At 37.5% G+C, this 24268-nt stretch overlaps 2 protein-coding genes across 4 annotated transcripts; both read right to left on the bottom strand.

The window, feature by feature from the left end:
• Positions 1 to 2851: 2851 nt before the first annotated feature.
• On the bottom strand, positions 2852 to 12796 carry LOC122315557 (uncharacterized protein DDB_G0286299). Of its 2 annotated transcripts, XM_043131532.1 has the most exons (14): positions 12353 to 12796; positions 9688 to 9891; positions 9414 to 9595; positions 8345 to 8471; positions 8072 to 8269; positions 7264 to 7311; positions 6339 to 7133; positions 6117 to 6227; positions 5112 to 5176; positions 4700 to 4751; positions 4387 to 4473; positions 4260 to 4303; positions 3857 to 3931; positions 2852 to 3782 (listed from the first exon to the last, which is right to left on the bottom strand). In XM_043131532.1, exons 1-14 carry the CDS (start codon positions 12452 to 12454, stop codon positions 3197 to 3199), a joined length of 2676 nt encoding a protein of 891 aa, XP_042987466.1. In that variant the 5' UTR covers positions 12455 to 12796; the 3' UTR covers positions 2852 to 3196. The 2 variants fall into 2 exon arrangements, with proteins under 2 accessions (XP_042987466.1, XP_042987467.1); XM_043131533.1 differs by lacking the exons at positions 9414 to 9595; positions 9688 to 9891; positions 12353 to 12796 and adding an exon at positions 9119 to 9386.
• An 854-nt stretch (positions 12797 to 13650) lies between these two features.
• LOC122317369 (NADP-dependent glyceraldehyde-3-phosphate dehydrogenase) lies at positions 13651 to 24268 on the bottom strand. 2 transcript variants are annotated; one of them, XM_043134431.1, is made up of 9 exons: positions 23990 to 24268; positions 17938 to 18131; positions 17517 to 17645; positions 16442 to 16561; positions 16129 to 16265; positions 15469 to 15624; positions 14607 to 14985; positions 14232 to 14348; positions 13651 to 13912 (listed from the first exon to the last, which is right to left on the bottom strand). In XM_043134431.1, the coding sequence occupies exons 1-9, from the start codon at positions 24132 to 24134 to the stop codon at positions 13799 to 13801; spliced, it is 1491 nt and encodes a 496-aa protein (XP_042990365.1). In that variant the 5' UTR covers positions 24135 to 24268; the 3' UTR covers positions 13651 to 13798. The 2 variants fall into 2 exon arrangements, with proteins under 2 accessions (XP_042990365.1, XP_042990366.1); XM_043134432.1 differs by lacking the exon at positions 23990 to 24268 and adding an exon at positions 22498 to 22549.

Genomic DNA, 24268 nt, shown 5'->3' with positions numbered 1-24268 from the left:
GAGATGGTGCGTTTGGATAGTGAGTTGAGTTGAGATGAAATTTGAAAGTTTAATAAAATATTGTTAAAATATTATTTTTTAATATTATTATTATTTTGATATTTGAAAAAAGTGAATTTTTTATTATATTTTGTGTTAAAATTTAAGAAAATTGTAATGATTAGATGAGATGAGTTTGGTATACAAACTGGGACACATCAGATCCTAGAAAGAGATAGAGAGATCAGAGAGAGAAAATTGAGTACCAATTACAAAGAAAAATGATATTTGTAATCAATACTGCAAGTGTTGCACACTTTTCTTTAAAAAAAATTCATAAATATGAGATCTACATGAAAAAGTTAAATTGATGGGAAAATATGAACAGTTCTTTCCTGGAATTCAATGTACAGGTTTGCAAACAATTATATAAGATGGATGGATGTATCGTGGTCTGGTTTGATATATTATACCATTCTGAAACCGAAAGAAGAATGGAATTAACTAATTAAAGAAGGTTAATATAAAAGAAAATAAAGCCAACAATTAAAGGTTTTAAAAAGAGAATACAAATTAGGTTTGTATATATATACAATATACGGCCTGCACATGATGTAAACCGAATGAATGAAAAAACGCATTCAGTTGATTAGGTCAAAGCTACCTAGCTAGGTGTTTTTTACACTAACTTATACCACTTGATGAAAGATAGAATCGAACCGTCTTAATTTTAGTGGGTTTCGCATCATCATCCAGAAGTAATATTTTGTTCCATAACGGTCGGTGGAGATGACTCAGATGCATGATTAACATTATCTCCGACTCGACTTCCAGATTCGAAAAGAGCACAGTATCTGATCCAAGTGTTCCTGATCAGCACCTATATATATATATATATATTCCTTTGAGTAATAGGACAAAAGGAAAGTCACTTTTGCTAGCTTCACGAACCATATCATCAAGTTTAATAAAAAAAATTCGCGTTATGAAGCTGTTTCATGCTTTAATTGCTGCAACATTTGACCAAATATAAAGTATATGAAAAGATCCATAAAAAAAAAAAAAAAAAAAAAAACACAGAAACATTACAAGAAAAATAGGCTGTTGCTACCAATTTGTAGCGAAAAGATTACTAACAACCAAAATTGGTTGTTAATAGTCTTTTCATTACTACAAATTAGTCGCAAAATATCATTTTTCTTGTAGTGAAATTTAGATTAATAATAGAGGATTCATTCAAAAAGACTTGGAATTTGGGGTTCAACAACCCCCAACATAAAAAGGGCAGTCCACTAACTTTGTGAAACTACCCAAGTGGGGGGCAAAATAGAGGTGTGGGGATTGCAGCAATAATCGCATAAGTTGGAGCTTTCATTTAATTTATCAAAATGAAAACTTCAGTGTTCGCACTAACTAATAAAAGCAGGTTTATGCATGCAGCTTATATGGGATGAATCATATGATCATGACTCCTACGTCTTCCCAATAAAATGTAAATGGTAAAGAAAAAGATATGCAATTTGAATTTTCTGATCCAGATAATAATAATTAATACCCTTAACGTACGTTGTAGAATTAAACAAGATTTCATCAGCAGATCAATTTCAGTTTGATGTGATATATATTGATCAGTAGTACTCGTCCATCGATGATAAACGCATGCATATATATGGTTAACACACGCTCTGGGTATAGTGTTGACGTCTTCGAAACAGACAGGGTTAATTTGTCCTTTTGTTTGTATTTTTATTCCAATTTATACTGTATCTGGGCTGGGCAGACAACGGGTCTGTCGGGCTCGTCATATTGTGCTAGGTAGATTCTGCTTCCTACAAATAATGTGGTTAGATGATATCCCAAAATGGATTATTTCCAAATGTTGATCATGAAGTGGACTTAAAATTTATATGTATTTGACATAGTGATCACTTGGAAACAAACCGGCATATATATATATATATAATATACTGGTGGGTGCATGGTAGAAAGAGCAGAAGATCAATCTCCCATTTCTTTATCTTGTCCAATTTAACGCGATTAATCCACTATCCTGTACATGCGCTAGTTTCCTTTTACTTTTTGTGTTATGGAAATGGAAGCGTCTCGAACGAACCACAGGCCTAAATCTTCTGTAAATACTAATACATTGGGCCTCGTTTCAATTGAAGAGGATTTTTAACTGGAGCTCAAGCCCAGTTCATGAATGACCTAAATAAAACCATAGAATTTAGCAAGCAACGCTCAATCAGTTCGTGACTCTGTCATATCGTATGGAAACTTGGACAAATACAAATATATATATATATATATATATATGTATATATATATATATATATAGAGAGAGAGAGAGAGAGAGAGAGAGAGAGAGAGAGAGAGAGAGAGAGAGAGATTTCTCTCTCGACAGTCCATGTCGATTAAATAAGGAGATCTTCTACTCTTTTCTTTCTATTAAAAAGCAATAACTCATACAACATTATCAAAGAACGGGGATTGGTATTCTTTTCCTTTGCTCTTAAAAGATTCCTTTTTGGCGATTACATGACATGCAGACCATGCAATTGATATGCGTCAAAGGACCAATGGTCATATTGTTTAAAACCAGGGAACCGGGGGTGGCGGTACTAGGACAAAAATCACTGATTTGTTGGGACCAACATATGGTTTCGGCTGATAAACACGAGATTTGCGATCAAAGCCATGCGCTGCATTGATGATAGAACTTCACATCATTAAGAACGAAATCTCTTAAAAATTATTCCCAAAGAAAAAAATCTCCACGTAGGTCAGTTGGAGTATTCACGTGGACCCCAGGTTGGCATAACTATGCAACGAGAAGGCTGGTACGGTCAAGAGGAGAAAATTCGTTCTGACAGTGTTTTGAACCGATAACACTGCCTTATAAAGAGCATTCTTAAACAGGGCTAATCAATATTTTCTACTGCTCTCTCAGATAAACACAAATTCCATCTAAAACAAGAATGTAGAGCAAAACTAACTAAACCCTAAAACAACTACAAACTACGGTAACTGTGGATTACAAGCTAGTCACAATCTCGGAATTGTGTCAAAGATGATGAAGAATACCTAATTGATAGTTTACCGTCAACTGCAGCGCCCAGATATCAAAGTTGCTACAGCGGATGGAGGTAGGGAAGATTTGAAGTATTCTCTGAGGAGATGAGAAGAAACAGCTTGAGAGCAATTGGTGAGTAAACTATTAACTTGCAGTTCCCCTCCGCCGCTTTTTCCCAGTCTTGGAGTCACTTCCCTGTGCTTTTGGTGATGTTGGCGACTTCCCCTTTGTACTTCCAAGCACCTTTGCAGAATCGGTTGAGTTATCCTTCACATTCTCTTTCTCTTTCGTATTTGATGAACCGCCAGATTTCATCTTGCCAGAACCATTGGCACTAGACTTGCCACTACTTTTGGGGTTCTTGCCCTTGGAAACAGAAGCACTCTTGAGTATGTCCTGCTTGGACTTTCCAGTCTTTGCAGTGCCTTGCTTGGACTTGGTGGAAGTTCTAGGTGTGCTGGTATTATCATCTTTGAATTTCCCAGTCTTGGGTGTGACAGGATCATTTTTCTTGGACTTCCCAGCCGATTTAGGAGCAGCATCAACTGATTTACTACTGCCAGCTCTAGGCATATGATCCTTAGATTCCCCACTACTGACATCCTCTGATTTGCTCGCAGTCTTGGTGAAGGCATCTTTGGACTTGCCATCAACTTTACTGCCTTCACGGGATTTACGACCAGATTTTGAAGAGGTACCTTTGGATTTGCTGGAGGAAGCACCTCCACCCCTAGAATGAACTAGAACTCTTAGAAGCCAACAGAAGAATAACACCAAAAAATTTATCAATAAAAAGGGAATTACTTTTTGGGTAAAGCATCCATCTTTCCTTGCTTAGTTCGCTCATCAGAAATTACTTTTGCTTTCTTCTTCAGGGGCCTGATTGTAATGAACAAAACACAGTAAGGTAGACGTTATAAAGACCAAGCAAGAACGATTGCAAAGAAAACGAAGCAAAAACCACAGGAACCCAACATAATGAGCCACTTTCCATCAAAGGCCAACCACTTAGGATTTGATTTTGGACTATGGAAAGTTGTACAGTACAGATGATACTAACAAATTAAATATAGAACATCCCAGGAGAAAAGCTCAATGCAACAATATCTGATTGAAAAGTCAATACGAAAGTACGGAATAAATGTATTCGAGTGTTTTTGCACTATTAATGATAGTTTTCTTCTTATTTGTAAAAACAAATACGTACATTTCAGAGGAAGCATCAGGATTTTGCTGATCAGCTGCTTGATCCTGTTAATACATTATATCAACATCAATATAGAACATAGGAAGAAAGTATAAGCTATCAAGACTTAAATCATGGAGCCACCCACCCCATCCGACACAGAGTCGCCTCCAATAAATTCCCACTTTTCCTTCTTAAGATATAATACTTCTTCATCGCCATCTGTATATAAGACCTACAAAGAATGAGAACAACACATTCAATATAAGTAACAACGGAAGTCAACATCAAATACAACATCCGAGAGGGAAAAAACATATTAATTGCATGAAATAACACCTAAATTACATAAATAAAGGGGGAGGAACCCAAAAGCCAACACACAATTTTAAAAAAGAAAAAACATGAGATGATAATAAAAAGAAAATAATTGTATCTGGCTTCAATATTTGGCATCTCACCTTATGCTTCTTTTCCTTAGGATCAAAAGAATCAACAACACCTTCATAAAACCTGCAAAGTTAAAAGATTAACATTAAGGAAAAACACGCTTTAGGATTTCCATATCCCACATCAACATATATCAAGGATACAGTTGGGGAAGTTGCAAGTAGGGTAACACCGAGTCTAAAACGGCTTTTTATACAGACCTTGAAATGATTATATAATATAATGCAAAAACACTTGATCAACACCACTTTTTATCGGTACTTGATCAAAACCACTTAAAGTAACTATAGTCAAGGAACATACCCACACATGCACACACCAACATTCAAAATTTTGATTGACAAAATCATCATTCAAAAGGATAAATTAATAAAGACCCAGCAACAGCTTTGAAAACATATAGAAGATGAGAACAGTACTTACGCCTGGTCATCTGGCCACCAAACCTTAATCTTTGAGCCAACCAATTTCTCGCCATAATCTGATTCCTGAGACAGCAATCACTCAATAAGAAAGTGATTTCAAAAGCACAAAGGATTCTTATAAAATAAGCAAGCATAACCATTTGCCAACAATGGAACTCAAAAAACTAATTAAGATTGAAAAAAGAAAAAGAAAATAATGCCAATAGTAATTAGAACCGCTACTTAAGATATACAGGGCTAGCTTCTAGCTCATAACACAATCAATTTATTCTTTTTTTCACTAGTAGTCATGAAATGCTGATTTCATACAATTGTAAATTTGATCATCTATACCACTTGTAGTTTGTCAATCTGATTTGATCATACAATTGTAAATTGTAAATTGTATGAATTTGATGCTGATTTCATACAATTGTAAATTTGATCATTACAATTGTAAATTGAAATGCTGATTTCATGCTGATTTCACTAGTAGTTTTATTCAACGTGAACCATCTATACCACCATTTTATAAATTTGATCTTTGACAAAAAGTGTATATATATATAGAACACAACATTCTAGATATCTGCACATCCTAATACTGCACCTAAATGCAGAACAAAATCTCACAAGAATATAATAACATCCGACAGATGCCAATATAATGCTTTGCAAGCATAACTACATAAATCCGATGAAATGAGCGAATGTATCACTTGGTCTAATTAGCAAAAATGAAAAGTAACTACAATGGAAAAACTCAAACTACAGAAACTTTATGCCTACAAGGATCAATTGATATCATTCTGGTGTCAAGAGGACTGTAACCAATTCGAATAAGAGAAACATATCAATACTACAACAAGAAAAAGGATGCTACCGTGCAATAATCTTAGCTTCATGGAGGATATTCCACATATTAAAATGTCAGGCACAATATCTCACACGAATTAGAAATTCCATTTTGAAACTGAAAATAGAACGAAAAAATACAAAGCCCTATGAAATCAAGAATATGTACTTTTTCTTTTCCTGGAGTACGCTTCCTCTTGGGATTTGTCTTAGGGGTTTCCTCCAAGACACTATCATCTTTAGTTGACTTTGTGACTGACTTCGGTGAAGACAACATTTCCTACATAAATCACAGAGACAACTTTCTCTTAGTTATAGGATTCAAGACAATTGATTTGCAATAAACTGATACAGCAGCAAGCTCATGATTCCAAAGACAATAAGAAAATACTTTTTCATCAGCCTTGGTAGAAGATTTGGTTTCATCCTTCTCAGAAATAGCTTTTCCCCGTCCCCGCTTTTTCTTGTCTTCTGGCTGCTTTGAAGAGGATCCCTCGATTTTAATGCTTCCATCTACCTTCTTGGCTGGCTGCCTCAATGGTTTTGCCTCTGGATCACTAATTTCCTTGCTGGATGCATCTACCACAGTTGGTGTTTTATTCTCATTAGAAATCTCACTGGGCACCTTTTTCCCTGAGCGTCTATTCGATTTTGGCTCCAAATCACCTGTTCCTTCAGATACCTTCTTCGAAATATCATGTGAGGATGGCATAGCCTCCTTAATTGAGCTTTCTCTTTTTTTTGGTCGTCCACCAGCCTTTTTGGAATTACTTTCATCAGGAAGGCTACCTCTTGGGGATAGGGCAGCAACATTTCCAGATTCATTATCCAAAGCCTTAGGTGAGGATATCTTAATACCAGCCACTTTTTCATTTTTTAAAGACCCAGCAGACTCAACAGATGGCTCCACAGGAGGTGAACTAGATGCATCCTTGCTGTTACTTTTAGGCTCTGGCAGTTTCTCAGTTTCCAAATTATTAGGTCTGGCATTGCTCGATGTACTAATATTTTTGGATTGATCAGAAAGATGACCATGCTCTTGCTTGTTTTCAGAGTTCAAAAGCTGCAGAGAGTCATCTTCCCCAGTTTGTGCGACACCATTGCTCATTACTGATTTGGGAGATTGCTGAATAGCAAGATCAACTTGTTCAGAAGAAACTACTGCTGTTGATTTCTCTTTATCCTCCTGACCAATTGAACAACGGAGTAAAAGACATCGTGGCTCAGAAATTTATGCATACAAGGAAGCAATAAAAACAAGCGACGAATTAAAAATCAAAGCATTTTTTTTTAAAAAAAGTGCAAGAATAACATACTGTGCCTCTCTCATCCACAGACGCCTTCCCTGACTTGCTCTCATCAGCCTTGCAAAAAATATAACCACAGAGGCCAATCAAAAAATGATTTTGAATAAAAACAACCCATATAAGCCACGTATAATGATTAGCACCAGTAAACTATTGTTTGCAACCACCAATAAATGACATCACACAGGACAGCTCCTAAATAGATGGAAGCACCACCCAACCACCCCCCCCCCCCCCCCAACCCCACCAAAAAAAAAAAAAGTGCCCAATAAAATCATCATAGGGGCTTTAAGCCAACGTGAAAAAACATTTGTGAATCTCCATGAATGAACCTGATCTTGGCCGCAGTCCACACCAAGAAAATTATCAGATAGAACTTCTAGATAATAGACAGAAGATCTCAACATTAATGCTACCAAAATTAGATGCAAACAAGACCATCAGAAACCACATTGGCTCAAGCCACTGTTTATATAGCAAGATTTCATGAGCGAATTGAAATTTTCTTTTTGAGTTATAAAGGAACATGGAGTTAAGCAGAATAAAATGGTAGAAATTATACAGACAGTGACGTGAAAGGATAGTAACTAGATCTTGGTGAATACTAGTCAGACACTATGATCAGGGACAGAACAGATCTATAGATGGTTATGGAGAGACGCCAAATCAAGTTTTCATTTACAGTCATGAAAGCAAATAATAAAGTACAGAACAGATACTGAGGGCTATAGAAGAAGAACCAAATCAAGGGTTCTTTTACAGTCAAGAAGCAGCAACAGATGTAAAATTTCTATCTTGAGTTTAATGACAAGATTACCATATCCTTGCTAATAGCATGGACTTCATTCTGCTCAACAGTTCCAGATGTCTCTTGACATATTGAAGCAACAACTTCACTATAATCATCAAAAGATATTCCCAAAGTTTTCACTGCTTGAATCAGGTAAGGCTTAACCTTTGTAGCACAGCTTTCAAGCACTCTCTCTGCCAACTTCCGAGCAACAGGCAGAACTTCCTGGAAATGGAGGGTGTCAGAAAATTGATAAAATTGAGAGTGGGGAAGCATATTGTCAGTTTCACTTTAACTAACCTCATTGTCCTTTTTCACACTATCTAAGATCGGAGTGAGTAACTCTAGAGCAATGTCTTCACTTTCTTCTAAAACAAGGGTCATAATCGTCTCCATAGATGAAAAGACATTGTCTGGGTGATGTTCCCTGAAAGTTGAACACGAAAATCCATCAGCAATAGCAATATATAAATAACAATTTCAAGCAATTATATCCAAACAAGGCTTCTAGGGATAGTTAAGTTACTACAACTTATCAGATTTTCTTTATAGGTATAAATTATCAGATATAACAGCTCCAGATATTCAAAACAGGAAATTCCTACTGGAAAACAATAAATTGATGATCAGGGAATCAAATACAGATCAACAAAGTAAAAGGAAAAGCATATAACGCTGATGCTGCATAGCTCTATATAAAATAAATAAATAAAATAAAGCACCCAAAATAAGTACATAAACTTATCAAAGTAAAGTCAACCTCAGGTTATGTAATAAAATTATGTTGTGCTGAATCCTTTTCCACAGTATAAATTTCCTGTTTCTCCATTTCACCCAACAAAGTTTAAAAGACTAATCAATGAATGCATCAGGAATCATGCACGAGGAAAGAACCCATTTTTTCTCACCGCAAGCTTGTACAATATTTACTTGTCATAAAAACTTAAATGATCTTTCAAGACAACATAAGTGTAATTTCAGCAGTCAAACCAGGGAAAAAGGCATAAACTTGTCTTTTAGTATCCAACAGATTTAAGGATGCACTTTTTACGATATAAACACCGTAAACCTTACATTAAATTTAAGAATAATGCTCTTGCTCAATACTGCCAACAATTTCAAATAAGTCAACATATATGTGCGCCTGAACCTGTTCTGGGTAGCACCACTCATGCAACAGTTCATCTTGGTAGGAGAAAACATTAGTCTAAGGAACTGTTGGTTAGAGAAAAATCAGACTCCACAATGATAAGACATACTACAGCAGATATCTTTTTTATAGTATAGGTGAGAGATACTGAAGCAGATATCTGTCAATGACAAAACATCCTCAAGGGGTGACTATCAAGTAGAAAATAATAGTTCAGACCTTATTGCCTTCAGGAAATTCTGGAACATCTCAAGGATCAGTGCATCACATTCAAGATCCAACATTACCACACATGACCTGACCTTTGCAACAGTTTCAAGAATTGAGGTCCTCTTTGTATATGACCGGCTGGAATTGTCAGATAGATTCTCAAATGAAGATACAATCAACTGAAAGATCTCCTGCACAATATAAAACAGAAAAGAAAATTTCAGAGACAGACAGTTAATATTTTAACCTTTCTAACAATATCCCAACCAAAAAGTTCAGATACCTTCATTTGGTCATCATCATAGGGAGCATCAGGTGCAGTTATCCTTGTTATCTCACTGATGCAAGAGGCAACTGCAACTTTCACATCTACATCTGAATGTCTAAAAAGTTGATCACCAACCAGTGCTTTGAGTGATGGAGAAAGTGCATTCTGCATTGATTTGGTAGGCGACTGTTCCACTCTCAACAAACAATTTTCTACATGCTAATATCACCAGAGTGAAAAACATGTTATGCAAGTATTAGGACCATGAACGAGTAGAAAGTAATAAACTTTTCCACAATAAGCCTCTCATCATTTTTGTGATAAGTAATAGAAGATTTTCTTATTAGAGAACACAGAAAGCATAGCCCATGAACACAACAATCAACTTCTCATCATTACAATAATTAAAATAATAGCAATCTAACCATTCACTAACACCTAATAAACATGTGAAAGTGGACATCAAAGAAATCTGATACTCAAGATTTTCACAGCTCCACAGTTGAACACTCTCTTTGGCAAAGTTTTCCAAATAAGGTGCATCGGCATTAATGAAAGGGAACTTGATGAGGGATAGTGTTAGTCTATTTAGATAGAAGATATCAATCAATGAGCCAGATACTGCATGTTCTCTTTCCAAATTTGATCCACTAACAAAAGGTGAAGACACCGCATGTAAAACAAAAACTTACAAATGCGATGCGACTAGCGGGTAAACAGAAAACAAAAAAAATATATGTAAATAAAAAAACAATCGTGTGGTATTTCGATCGCAAGAGAATATATGACAATGGGAAATGATAAAGGTTTGGAGAGATAGGGAGAGACTGATTTCTATAACTTAGATCTAACTAAAATATTACATAGCTCAAGCAAAAATATAAAAATACCAAGAGAAAATCAAGAGGCTTGTAATTTGTAAGATTATCTTTACAAGTGGCTGTCGTATTACTAACAGGTCAAATATCGCCTTTTTCCCAACAAACTAGGTCACTAACTTACAATCTAGCATTCTCTACAAGCAGCTGCCATTATATTAACAAGTCAAAAATCAAGAGGCGTGTAATTTGTAAGATCAACTTTACAAGCGGCTGCTGTACTCCTACCAGGTCAAAATCTCCCGATGCACTAGTTCACTAACATATGATTCTTGTACTATCTACATACCACACTCCTTGTAACCTATAACCAGCCCCATGACAAATTCATTGTCAAAACTTCCAAAAAATAAATCATCCAAATAAATTTTCATTCCCAATATAGTTTTAAACATTGGATACTCAACTACACGCAACAGATGTAAAGTGAAAATTCTTGAAATCTGCATAGCTCATCACACCATTGGAGAGGAGATGACAATGTTTTTGCAAGATGACAAAAAATGGAAAATGCTCCAAATGTTGGAAACATAACTTATGTGGAGTTCATGCAACAATACATTAGGAATAAATGGTTGGGCCCACTTTGAACAAAATCCAGCTTTGCAAGTTTCACACATTTGCACAAAGCAGGCTCTGATGAAAGCCTTTTATTCGCCGTACCTCATGCAAAGACCTAAAATGGGGCTTTGCCGCTTTCGGAAAGGGAGGAAATTAGTCGTAGTTTTACAGACACGTAAAACTATTATTACACTCTCCAAAGGCCTTTCTTATACTTTGATTCCTGGTTGGAAATGGAGAATTGTATCAGTCCCCCCCCCCCCCCCCCCCCCCCTCCTCTCCTCCAAAAAAAAAAAATAGTGACTAAATTAAAATTAAATAAGCAACACAGCTCTCTCTGGTTCATGGTTAGAGAGTAAAACAAGCAGACATCCAGAAAGAGCAATTCATTGACTCTTGTCCAAAAAAGCGATTCCACAAAAATCAGGTAAGAATGGAAAGAAACAGAAAGATCAGCTATTATGGTTTTGTGCCTATCCCGCCTCTTTCTGCTTTGGAAAATTCATAATTCAAAATCGACCTCCCCCTTTCCATTATTTTCTTTCCAAGATTTCTGCATAAAATATGTACAAAATCGCATCAAAATTGAAATGTTTTTCTTGCCCTCTGACCCCCGCCCCCGCAGGGGATAAAATAGCAATAATGAAAAACTACCCGTCTTAATGTAGCTTGTTCCCCATAATTTCCCGAACCTCCTACCAATAAGGCATTTTGTTTACTGCAGAATCCAATTAATTGACCCCATAGCTAAGGAAAAAAGAGCGGGTATATCTGCCTATCCAATCACTACCGCGTTAAAATAATATAAAAATCTCTAAGCTAAGGATTTCATATAAATCCTCTTCTTAAATGATTGTCAAGGACGAGTGTTGCAGACAGCCTAGCACAAACGATTAGTTACGCGGCACGCAGAACTCCTAACTCAAACCAATCCGTGTATCTTGTGCAAAAGTCCCATGAAGTAAGCTCATTATATTACTTCAGAGAAATCGTATCAACTAACTCAACCAGCAAGAAAACATGCAACAGAAGAAAAAAAGACAGAAGGCGGATAACACAGATTACGAAAATCCCCCACATCACAACCTTCAATGGTATAAGATATCAAGAACCCATTTCATTAAATAGGACCAATAGTCATATCCACAAAATAAATAAATCCACGTACGAACTCCAGTACGAAATTTAAAATAATAATAAATAATTAAAAAAACGAATGGGAACAAAGATCAGAGCTTTACGTCGAGAAGAGACAGGAGCTCATCCACGGAGGAGGGAGGGTCGACGAGCTTATTCCCGGCTTGCAGAAGCTGTTCTTCGAGCTCTGTATCCGAAGACGCCATTGTCGCTCGAGTTATAACCCTAGATCCCTTCAAATCTCACAAGCGTTGCGTCGATTTCACACCATAGAAACTCTACGGAGCGCACGAACAAAAGGAGATACCGAGGATTTCAGAGAGTGTCTAGAAAGAAGGTGCTACGATTTTCCCAGGAAATTTTTAGGGTTTTTTTATTATTTTCAGAAAGAAGAAGAGGGCTAGAGTTTCAGGAAAAAAAACGCAGAAAAATATGTATTACTTTTTAAAAAAATATCCGATGTAAAACATTTATAGAAAATAAGAAAATTTTCGGGTTTTTTTTTTCCCCTCTAGTAATTGGTTGCAACTTTTGATATGTGTGTGTGTTTCGAATGTGCGCGACCAAAAATATTTATTTTGGTGCGATCTTAAAAGAAGCTTAAGGTGGATCTAGCGAAGATTGGGCTCGGATTCTACGGGTTTCGAGAACTCGAGTTAAATTCCGAGTTTGAGATCCGCCTTTGGATTTTGGCAGGACTCTGTGTGGGGTTCCTTTGACCGTTGGATTTTTTTAATGCCTGCTTTTTTCTCGCCTTTCCTTTCCTTATCAAGGAAATTTTCTAATAATTAATAAAAAAACACTCCATGCAGACATATTTTCTTCAAAAAATAAAAAAGAAAAGAGCAAATATGGCAATGACACCAAACCATCACCATGATTAATACCTGTATTCATAATAAAATATCAAAAGAGTTTTATTATATATAAACAAAATCACGCACTAATCTGCACACCAATACTAATTTTTTTATATTTTAAATTTAAATTAACACTATTTTTAATAAAATCTACTTTTTGATCAATCACAATAAATTAATGCACATATTAATACACAATTATGCTTACAACTAGATTTTTTCATATCAAAATACTAATGACAGTGGATACTTGCATGACACATGTAAATCATCTTGTTCACGGATTTTAAAAATTAGTTAATTTTACATATTATTTACACATTTTATTACTATTTTTTAATATAAAATAATTATTTTAATCAATCACATCATTAAAATATATAAAAAAATACATAAAAATAATTATATATATATAACATAACTCATTCAAGCATAATATTAAAGAAGGCATATGAAGCTGTAAGAAGGATTGTTGTTAATTTTGTGCCAACTCTTTTTTTTTTTTTTTTCTATTTATATATGGCAGCTTTTGCTACTCGAGAGAAGAGAAGAGACCCACCAGTCCACAATAAAATAGTCTCTTTTACAAGCCAAGTTAGGTCCACTGTTTTTCTCCAAAAACCTAAAGCATAAAAGTTGCTTCTCATATTTACAAGTAATTTATTATTATTTGTATCCTAACAGGGCAAATTAACCCATAGCATAAGAAGGCGAGGGCAAGTTGATTACGGTGGTCTTGACCTTTGTCATCATATTTATACTGTTGGTGATTCCTTGCGAACCAATTCCACTGTCCTTCAGACCCTGTAGTAACAAAGCAGTGTCAGTCAAATCTTTTTAACATAATGATGCTCTCGTGGGATTCAAAAGGGATTTACTCATAATCATGGATGCTAATCCCAGCCACGCAAAATATAAAATACAGATAAGATTTGCATTAGGAGGAAAGGAAGTAAATATCCTTATCATATGAAGCCCTGCGTAATGCCAATAAATGGTGAAAGCACATATTGGCAACTATGCTGGATGCTTCCCCATCTGCTTACTAACTCATAGGGATGTGAATATAGTAAGAAATATCCCCATATATCAGGGAACTCCGTAAAATGGAAAGATAATGCACCTGAAAAGGAAAATGATCTGGTCCACGAGCTGGTGCCGAATTGATCTGAACAGTTCCTGTCTCCATTGCATCGCTGATCAAAATTGCTTTGTTTATGTCTCTTGTAAAAACACAACCCTGCAATTGTATATGGGCTTATAAGGAATTCTGGAATCGGGCAAACTGAAAACTTGGTGCAGAGGTTTTAAAAACTAAAGCTGTTAAAAGTTTCGAATAGCCACTTATAAAAGAAAAACTAAATAAACTGAAACTCCTATGAGAATTAAAATCCAGATGGGCACTGTCAATAATTTCTATTCACAGATACCCGAAAACAGCTACATGACTTGTGATGAAAAGTTGGACAAGCTGGAATGAGAAGTTTTTAGAAAATACCTGAAGACCCAAATTGCTAGCATTGCAGTGATGGATTCCTTCTTCAACAGAGTTTATACGTATGACAGGCAAAACTGGACCAAATGGCTCCTCCCATGCAATCCTCATATCAGGTCGAACATTATCTAACAACAACGGCCATATGAGGTTTCCCTCTCTTTTGTACTCCTGGCAGAATGTTGCTCCTTTTTGCTTTGCATCCATTACCAAGCCTTCGATAAAGTTAGCAGAGGACTCCGTAACGACCGGAGTAATATCACAGTCATCCTCAGGTGGCCCAACGGTTAATTTTGCCACTTTAGATTTAACTTTCTCGACAAGAATGTCAGCAACAGATTCCATGACCAGGACAACCTTTACAGCCGTGCATCTTTGACCACTGATTTAGATAACAGCACACAAATTATGAGACATAAGTGTGAACTGCAGATAGAGCCATGTAAAACCAAAAGCACTCATAGTGATGGGGTTGTGATTTATAAATTATTTTCCATGAGAGATACCAAGAATTAACAGGAAATTATTTGCATAGACTGCAGGGAAGAAAGCCATTGCATCCTTGCCAACAGTGCAAGGGTGAATGATGTGCCAGAAAGTAATTCCTTTTGGATGCAATGTCATTCTATCTTTAGTTAAGAAACATAATAGAGAGAACTGGCAGTTGGGGATTTTCGTTGAAAGGGAGTTTCTGCATCTGCTCTAAACTCGTATTTCCAATTCATGACATGGACAATTATATGATGATGCATGTGAATTTCTGATTAAATATTCTTACAGCAAATCTAATGCCAATTCAAGACTTGATGATATGGACAATTAGGTTGAAATGAGTCCGGTTAGCAGTTCCATATATTTCCTTCACCTGTAAGAGAAGCCTCCCTTTATGATATTTGTTGCTGCCAAATCCAAATCCGCATCTTCAAGAATGATGCATGCATCTTTACCACCTAGTTCCATCTGAAGAGGAATCATGCCTGCTTTCTTTGAAATTGCTATTCCAGTGTCTCCACCTGTGAAGCTGAGGAGGATGCATGTTAGGTAGAACTTACTCGACATGCAAATATATGATTCTACATCCTATTTGATTTTCAAGTTCAGAGTTAGTTTAAATCCGCAATTGGACAAGTTGCGTGATTGGTTATGGAGGGATGCATAAGCCATTTGACCAAAAAGTCAAAAAATAAATTTTCTAAGGAAAAATCTAGTTGCAAGCACAACTGCCTATTAATATCTACACCAATCTAATGTGATTAGTCAAAAAGTAGATTTTATTGAAAACGGTGCTAATTTAAATTTTGAATATGAAGTAATAAGTATTGGTACGCAGTTTTGCTTGTATGTAGCAAAACTCATTTTCTAATAGCTTACTTATAATGATTCTGCGTCCTACTTGATCTAAAGATGCATATCTCCAAGTTTTGATGCTATAAGACTAGAAAGGAGGAAAAAGGTTTACAATCAGGAAGGATAAGAAACAAGATACTGATGGAACGCAAATATCTTATGATGACCAAAAAATAACCTTATACAGTTGATCCTAGGATGCATTGTAAGGAAGTCACCAATTTCAGAACCTTTCCCCGTAACACAGCTAATAAGGCCTTTGGGAAAGCCAGCCAAATGAAAGCAATGCACCATGTGGAGTGCGGCTACAGCACCCTACAAGCAATAACATAAGCTTATCAGAACAACTTGGTTTGTAAAGCTATTTAAACAAAATAAAAGTCCATTTGTGTGGTGATATTATTGGAATATCAAAGTTTCAGCCACACTGGAAACTTTATGTATGATTGAAGGTGGTGGAAGAAAATGGGCATCAAACATTAATTCCATACCTGGGTTGGGGGCTTCAGTACAAGAGAGTTTCCGGCAATAAGAGCAGGAGCAATTTTGGAAACGGCCAGATTGACAGGATAGTTGAAGGGTGGGATGGCTAAAACCACCCCAAGTGGAACCTGCATAAAGTTGCAAGTCCAAGTTACTCATCTAATACAAACAGGATAAATAAGTGAGAGAACAAATTTTCACTAATTTTAGTTTGAATCACTGTCATAACACATAGGAACTCATGCACAATTGAAGAAATCCAAAATATTTGACCACATCCTTCTTTATTCATCACATAAGAAGTGGCAGAGGAAGATTGTCGTACGTTGTTTGGCCTAATCTTTCTTGATTCTTCGTTTCTGTTATGGTACTCATCTAATGTTAGACTCAATCTCCAATGTTATGGCCATACATTGCTTCATCTATTCTAGATAGCCAACAATTACTCACCACCTTGAGACATAAACTCATCGCCATAATTTACTTGGCTTTAGATTGTTAACTCTCCATCTTCCTCATCCATTATGTGATATTTCATTCATTGTAAAATCTTGGTTTTTTTTTCTTTTTCCTTTAAATTAAGCTCTCTATCAAGCATCCATGCACCCATGCATTTATGGATAGGTACATACATACATATGTAAGATAGCCTTAATTTTTCAATTTCTGTCAGCCAAAGAATACTCTTTGAATTCTTAACTAAATCGGTCTATTTTGACTATTATTTTAGAGAAGCATCACTATGGCGTTTTGCTACCACTTAATTAACATTTTTTGGCAATAAAAACAAGAGAATTTGATATTATAATTATATTGTGTTGTTTGAAGGGTTTGCAACATACATAATGCCGTCACTGGTCAATGATTCTCTGGATATACCTTACATATTTTAAAGTTCCCCTAAGAATAAAGCTATATCATGTCAGGACCAAAAAAAAAAAGTCCCTGAAGGGGCCTATGAACAAAACCACTGGCCAAAACATAAGTAATATGCTAATCACTAACATAATAAAATCAGCAAAGGTGCAGTTGCAAGGCACCTACAAAAAACATGAGCACCTTAAAAAAATTAAGTTAAATTACCTTTGAAGTGAGGCAATATTTGGTCCTCTCATTGCCAGGAAAACTATCGGAAACCAGGAACTTCCCTTCTCCCAGAATCCTCACCCCTTCTTCAGCACAGTATGACACCAAATCCCCAGACCTAACAACCTTCATCATGCCAGGGAAAAAAATCAAAACCCAATTATAATGCAATCACGTTTTGTATGGATATCCACAAAGTACCGATCCAGCACTAGAAAACAATAAAATCTGGGGCAATATTTGGTTAGCATTTGACCTTCTCAAAGTACAAATACATATTAAAACCATAATGCCATAAACTCTTTTAAAGGCAAGAAAATTACTTCCAAATCTTCAAATTGAATTACTTAGTCAAGAGATAAGGAACTGAATTTCCCACATATTATTCAAAGAAAGGAAGACTTTTCATCCCACATACTTCAGTGACTGCATCCTTAGCCGGTTTAGCAATCTCTTTGATGAGACACTCTGCTATAGGCACTTTGTGCTCTTTTAAAATTGCCGCTGCTTTGTGAAGTAATTCTGCCCTTTTCCATAGCGGGGTCTTTACCCATGATTTTTGTGCTGATTTTGCAACGTCTATGACTTTGTTCACCTCCTCTTGAGTGCAAGCTGTTTGGATTTAATTCAAGAAAAACGTATCTGATCAAATTTTCAACTCAGTAGCATTTTTAGTAATCCATCAATTTATATAAGTAGAGAATCTGCTTGTAATATATTGATCAGAGTTGATTACTCCACTGTTGTGAAAAACAATGACAATGAATTGAAAAAAAGAATATGGAATGAGAAAAACAATCAATCACACACGACACAAGATTTACGTGGTTCAGCAAATTGCCTACGTCCACGGGAGCTGCAGAAGATTTTATTATTGAGGAATGTCACACTACAATGATGGATCTCAACACAGTACGTCCACTATATTCCAACAGTACGGCCATATGATATAATAATCATATATATACTCAAACGGCGAAAAAACCCTAAAAATGCATGTTCGCTTCAGCGGCGTGTCGAGCGCGCGTCGAGCGAACTTCCTTCCCACATCTGCTTGAGCTCACTGTCGAGCTGACATCGAGCGTTCAACTCTGCTTGACTTCACTCGAGCGGCCCATGCCTCCGCTCGAGCGAAAACTTCCTGCTCGAGCTCACTGTCAAGCTAACATCGAGCGTTCGAATCTGTCTGAATTCGCTCGAGCGGCCAATGCATCCGCTCGAGCGGTGTGGACCAGACTCCACAGTACTCAACAATTCTCCCACTTGGAGACTGGTACACTCGTTGTATCGCCGTCCTCCTCAAACATGATATCCTCCACCTCTGCAACTCACTGCCCCTGTCTTCATGTTAGAAGACCAACTGAAGTTGTGCACAACTTCAGTTTCTCAAGTGTAACACCCTTTGTCAACATTTCAGCATGGTTCTTGCTTCCACAAATCTTCTCAAGTAACAACTGTCCGTCATCTAACAATGATCGTATAAAGTGATACCTGATCTGAATGTGCTTGGTCCTGGAATGAAATGCTGGATTCTTGGCAAGGAATATGATACTCTGACAATCACTGTAGAGAATGCCTTTCTGATTCTTTTTACCGAACTCCTCCAAGAAGCCCTGTAGCCATACCATCTCCTTTGCAGCCTCTGACACTGCAATATACTCAACTTGTGTAGTGGACAAAGAAACTGCTTTCTGTAGATTAGAACCCCATGACACTGCAGTACCACCAATTGTATAAACAAAACCCGTGGTACTCTTTCTGCTATCAATATCTCTAACAAGATCAGCATCAACATAGCCCTGCACCTCCAAGTTCTCTCCAGAGAAACACAAACAGGTTTCTGAGAAACCCTTTAGGTACCTCAAAATCCATTTCACTGTTTCCCAATGTTGCTTTCCTGGATTACTCATGTATCTACTCACAACTCTCACTGCATGGGCAATATCCGGTCTTGTGCAAACCATAGCATACATAAGTGAATCAACAGCTGAGGCATAAGGAACCTTACTCATGTAATCTTGTTCCTCCTCTGACTCAGGTGACTGATTCTTGCTGAGTCTGAAGTGACTACCCAAGGGTGTGCCAACTGGTTTGGCCTTGTCCATATTGAACCTGCTGAGTACCTTTTTCACATACTCAGTCTGTGAGAGTCTCAACGTACCTCTGACTCTATCTCTGACAATTCTCATGCCAAAGATTTGCTTTGCGGCTCCCAAATCCTTCATTGCAAAGTGCTCTGACATCTGCTTCTTCAGATTATTGATCTCATCAATACTAGCCCCTGCAATAAGCATGTCATCCACATACAACAACAGAATAATATAAAAATTGTCAAAGTGCCTGACATAGCAACAGTGATCTGCCTTACATCTAATGTACCTTGCACTGTGCATGAAGTTATCAAATTTCTTGTACCACTGTCTAGGAGCTTTATTCAGGCCATACAAGCTCTTCTTCAATCTGCAAACTGAACCTTCCTTTCCCTGTACCACGAACCCCTCAGGTTGGTGCATGTAGATGTCTTCTTCAAGGTCTCCATTAAGAAAAGTTGTCTTCACATCTAACTGCTCAAGAAATAGATCTTCAGTAGCAACCATAGCCAGTACCATCCTGATGGTTGTGATCTTCACCACAGGAGAAAAGATCTCAGAGTAATCAATACCCTGCTTCTGCTGAAAGCCTTTTACAACAAGTCTAGCCTTGTACCTCTTACTGCCATCATGTTCAGTTATCACCCGGTACACCCACTTGTTGTGTAATGCCTTCTTCCCTGATGGAAGTTCTGTCAACTCCCATGTCTGATTACCTAGTAAGGAATCCATCTCATCTTTCATGGCCAGCTCCCACTTGCTACAATTTTCATCTTGCAAGGTTTCTTCGTAACTCTGTGGTTCTCCACCATCTGTCAACAGAATGTAATTCAAAGTAGGTGAGAAACGCTGTGGAGGACGTATAGTCCTAACTGACTTGTGAACTGCAACTGTAGGAGTGGACGGTTCTGAAACCGCCTGCAGAATAATAGGAATGGGTGCACTGGATCCACTCTCCCCGTCACTCACATCTCTACACTGCATTGTGACCTCTGGTAGGTCATCCAATCTTACAAACTCGGACTCCTGAGGAGCTACTACAGAAGCTGTACTAGCCTTATCCTTGTACATAATTTTCTCATTGAAAATCACATTCCCGCTTCTTATGATTTTCCGACCCTGATCATCCCAGAAACTATAGTCAAATGACTCGTCTCCATAGCCAATGAAATAGCATTTCTTTGACTTAGCCTCAAGTTTATTATGAGCATCAGAATCAATAAGCACATAAGAAAAACAACCAAAAGTTTTAAAGTAAGAAAATTTGACCTCTTTCCCACTCCAAACCTCCTCAGGCAATCCACAATCCAGTGGAACTGATGGCCCTCTGTTTATCAAGTAAACGGCAGTGCTGACTGCATCTACCCAGAAAGTGGGTGGTAGTCCAGCATGCAACCTCATGCTTCTAGCACGCTCATTAATGGTTCTGTTCATACACTCAGCAAATCCATTTTGCTGTGGTGTCCCAGGAATAGTCTTCTCCATTCTGATACCCAGAGTTGCACAATACTCCTTGAACCCACTATCAACATACTCACCACCATTGTCAGACCTTAAACATTTCAGTTTCAAGCCTGTCTCTGTCTCAACCATGACTTTCCAAATTTTGAACACATTAAACACATCAGATTTATGCTTCAAAAAATAAACCCATACCTTCCTACTATGGTCATCAATGAACGTAACATAGTAGCGAGAACCTCCAAGAGATGCCACTGGGGAAGGACCCCACACATCTGTGTGCACAAGATCCAGTCTTGTCTTAGGCGTCCTGTCACTTTTCAAGAAGCTGACCTTTTTTTGTTTCCCCATAACACAACTCTCACACATACTGAAATCAACTGACTTCAATTCTGGTAGCTTGCCTCTAGACAGAAGTTCTTTCATACCCTTCTGACTCATATGGCCAAGCCTGCAATGCCACAAATCTGCTGTGCTCTCTGCAACGGTAGTAGCAATAGTGTCAATCAAACCAGTAGTCATATATAGTGTACCAGTTTTTTTACCCCGAGCCAGTACCAATGCCCCTTTTGTGATCTTCCAGGTGCTATCTGAGAACACCACTGAATGACTACACTCATCGAGCTGCCCAACAGAAATGAGGTTCTTTTTCAACTCAGGAATGTGTCTGACCTTTTGCAAGGTCCATTTGTTCTTGTCAGGTAGTGCAATATCAATATCTCCCATCCCCACTACGTTCAAAGCCTCTCCATCAGCTAAATACACATTCCCAAAATTACCTGCAACATAGTTCCGCATTAGCTCCCGGTGGGAAGATGTATGGAAGGAAGCTCCTGAATCCAGTATCCAGTCATCAACTGGACTATGAACTGCAAGCAATAGTGCATCATGTACTTCTTCAGTTACCACATTAGCACTATCATTCTCGGTCTTCTTAGGGTTTTTGCAGTTCTTCTTTATGTGGCCAGCTTTGCCACAATTCCAGCAAGTTGCCTGCTGACCAGGCCTCAACTTGCTCTTGCCCCTGTACTTTGATTTTGATCTTCCTCTGTTTGAGTTCCTGTCGTGTGATCTCCCTCGAGAATCAACATTTAGAGCTGAACTCAAACCCGAGGTCTCGCCTGAATCTTTCCTGCGCACCTCCTCAGCCAAAATCAAATCACGAATATCATCATATTTCAATTTAGATTTACCAGCAGAATTACTGACAGCCATTCTCATGACTTCCCAACTATTTGGCAATGAAGCCAATAGTATCAGTGCACGTATCTCATCATCAAATTCAATTTCAACAGACGACAATTGATTTGTGATAGTATTAAAATCATTCAGATGTTGTGCAACAGACGTACCATCTGTCATCTTCAAATTGAATAACTTTTTCATCAAATGTACCTTGTTATTCGCTGACGGCTTTTCATACATACCTGACAAAGCCGCCATGAGATCCGCAGTCGTCTTCTCCTTGATGACGTTGCGTGCAACAGATCTCGATAGGGTTAATCGAATAACCCCTAGAACCTGTCGATCCAACAGGTTCCAATTAGCATCATCCATATTTTCCGGTTGCTTTCCCAATAGTGGAAGATGAAGTTTCTTCCCATAGAGGTAGTCCTCTATCTGCATCCTCCAGTATCCAAAATCCGTGCCATCAAACTTCTCGATCCCCGATACCTTCAATTCATCTCCAGCCATCGTTTTTTTCTTAGACCCGAACCTGGGCTCTTGATACCAATTGTTGTGAAAAAAGATGACAATGAATTAAAAAAGAGAATATGGAACGAGAAAAACAATCAATCACACACGACACAAGATTTACGTGGTTCGGCAAATTGCCTACGTCCACGGGAGCTGCAGAGGATTTTATTATTAAGGAATATCACACTACAATTATGGATCTCAACACAGTACGTCCACTATGTTCCAACAATACGGCCATATGATATAATAATCTTATATATACTCAAACGGCGAAAAAACCCTAAAAATGCATGTTCACTCGAGCGGCGTGTCGAGCGCGCGTCGAGCGAACTTCCTTCCCTCATCTGCTCGAGCTCACTGTCGAGCTGACATCGAGCGTTCAACTCTGCCTGACTTCGCTCGAGCGGCCAATGCCTCCACTCAAGCGAAACTTCTTGCTCGAACTCACTGTCAAGCTAACATCGAGCTTTCGAATCTATCTGAATTCGCTCGAGCGGCCAATGCCTCCGCTCGAGCGGTGTGGACCAAACTTCACAGTACTCAACATCCACAATTAATGCATACATGAAACTTCAAACTCATTGATCTTAAGGCTTCATTTGGATTCCAGTTGGAAAGATTTATTAGTGGCAGGCCACGGAAATTGCACATATCAAACAGCCTAAAAGAAGTATCCAAATGAGTTCAAATAGATGGGAAAAAAAAAAAAAAATTGTTGATACTTAAATAAACTCAAATTTGTTGACTGTCACTTGTCAAATCTTGCTCTATAATCTGGTTTTATCTTGTTTGCTCCAAGGTTGGGCTTATCTTTATTTTTTATGCAATTAACTCTTATGAGGAAAAAAAAAAAAAAAAAGCTAATTTTTTTTGGTTTCTAGATTAATGCTAACAGACACAGTGAAACACATGAGTTACTCATAATCAAATTAACTCGGAGAATGATTTTATAATTGGAAAAGCATACATTTTATAGCACAGTAACAAACAAAAAAGAGAAAAAATATATACAAAGAACGATTCTGAAAATAGTAACCTACTTGACTTCACACCATGTGTTATTTGAATAAACTAGTAATTAAATCAATAACTAAGATAAAAACACACAACAATATCCAAATAGAAACGAGATATAAATAAAAGAACAAGAATTCCTGGAATTCAAGGTGAAATAGGAAGTGGGTTGTAGCTTGCTGAAGGGGGGGATTATGGAGTTACCTTGGACTTTGAACTGGGTCTTGCGGGTGGTGGGGTTGATGATTGGCACAGATTTTCCGGAAGTTGACTTCTTCCACTCACCATCAGAGTAGTACTTGTAAACATCACCCTCTATGATCTCTGCAAACACTCCACTCCCTGCCATTTTTGTACCACTCTTGGTCTTGAGAAGAGGCTCTTAAGAAAGAAATGGAGAACGCATAAGGCGCCGAGAAAGAGCGGGTTGGCTAGCTTAACGCAGCTTCTTGGAGTTTCGATTCTAAAAACTGGACATTTTGT

Source organism: Carya illinoinensis, chromosome 7, assembly GCF_018687715.1.
Source record: "Carya illinoinensis cultivar Pawnee chromosome 7, C.illinoinensisPawnee_v1, whole genome shotgun sequence".
NCBI classification, from domain to species: domain Eukaryota; kingdom Viridiplantae; phylum Streptophyta; class Magnoliopsida; order Fagales; family Juglandaceae; genus Carya; species Carya illinoinensis.
Note: the sequence above shows the minus strand (reverse complement) of the source record. Positions and strands in the feature narration are given on the sequence as shown.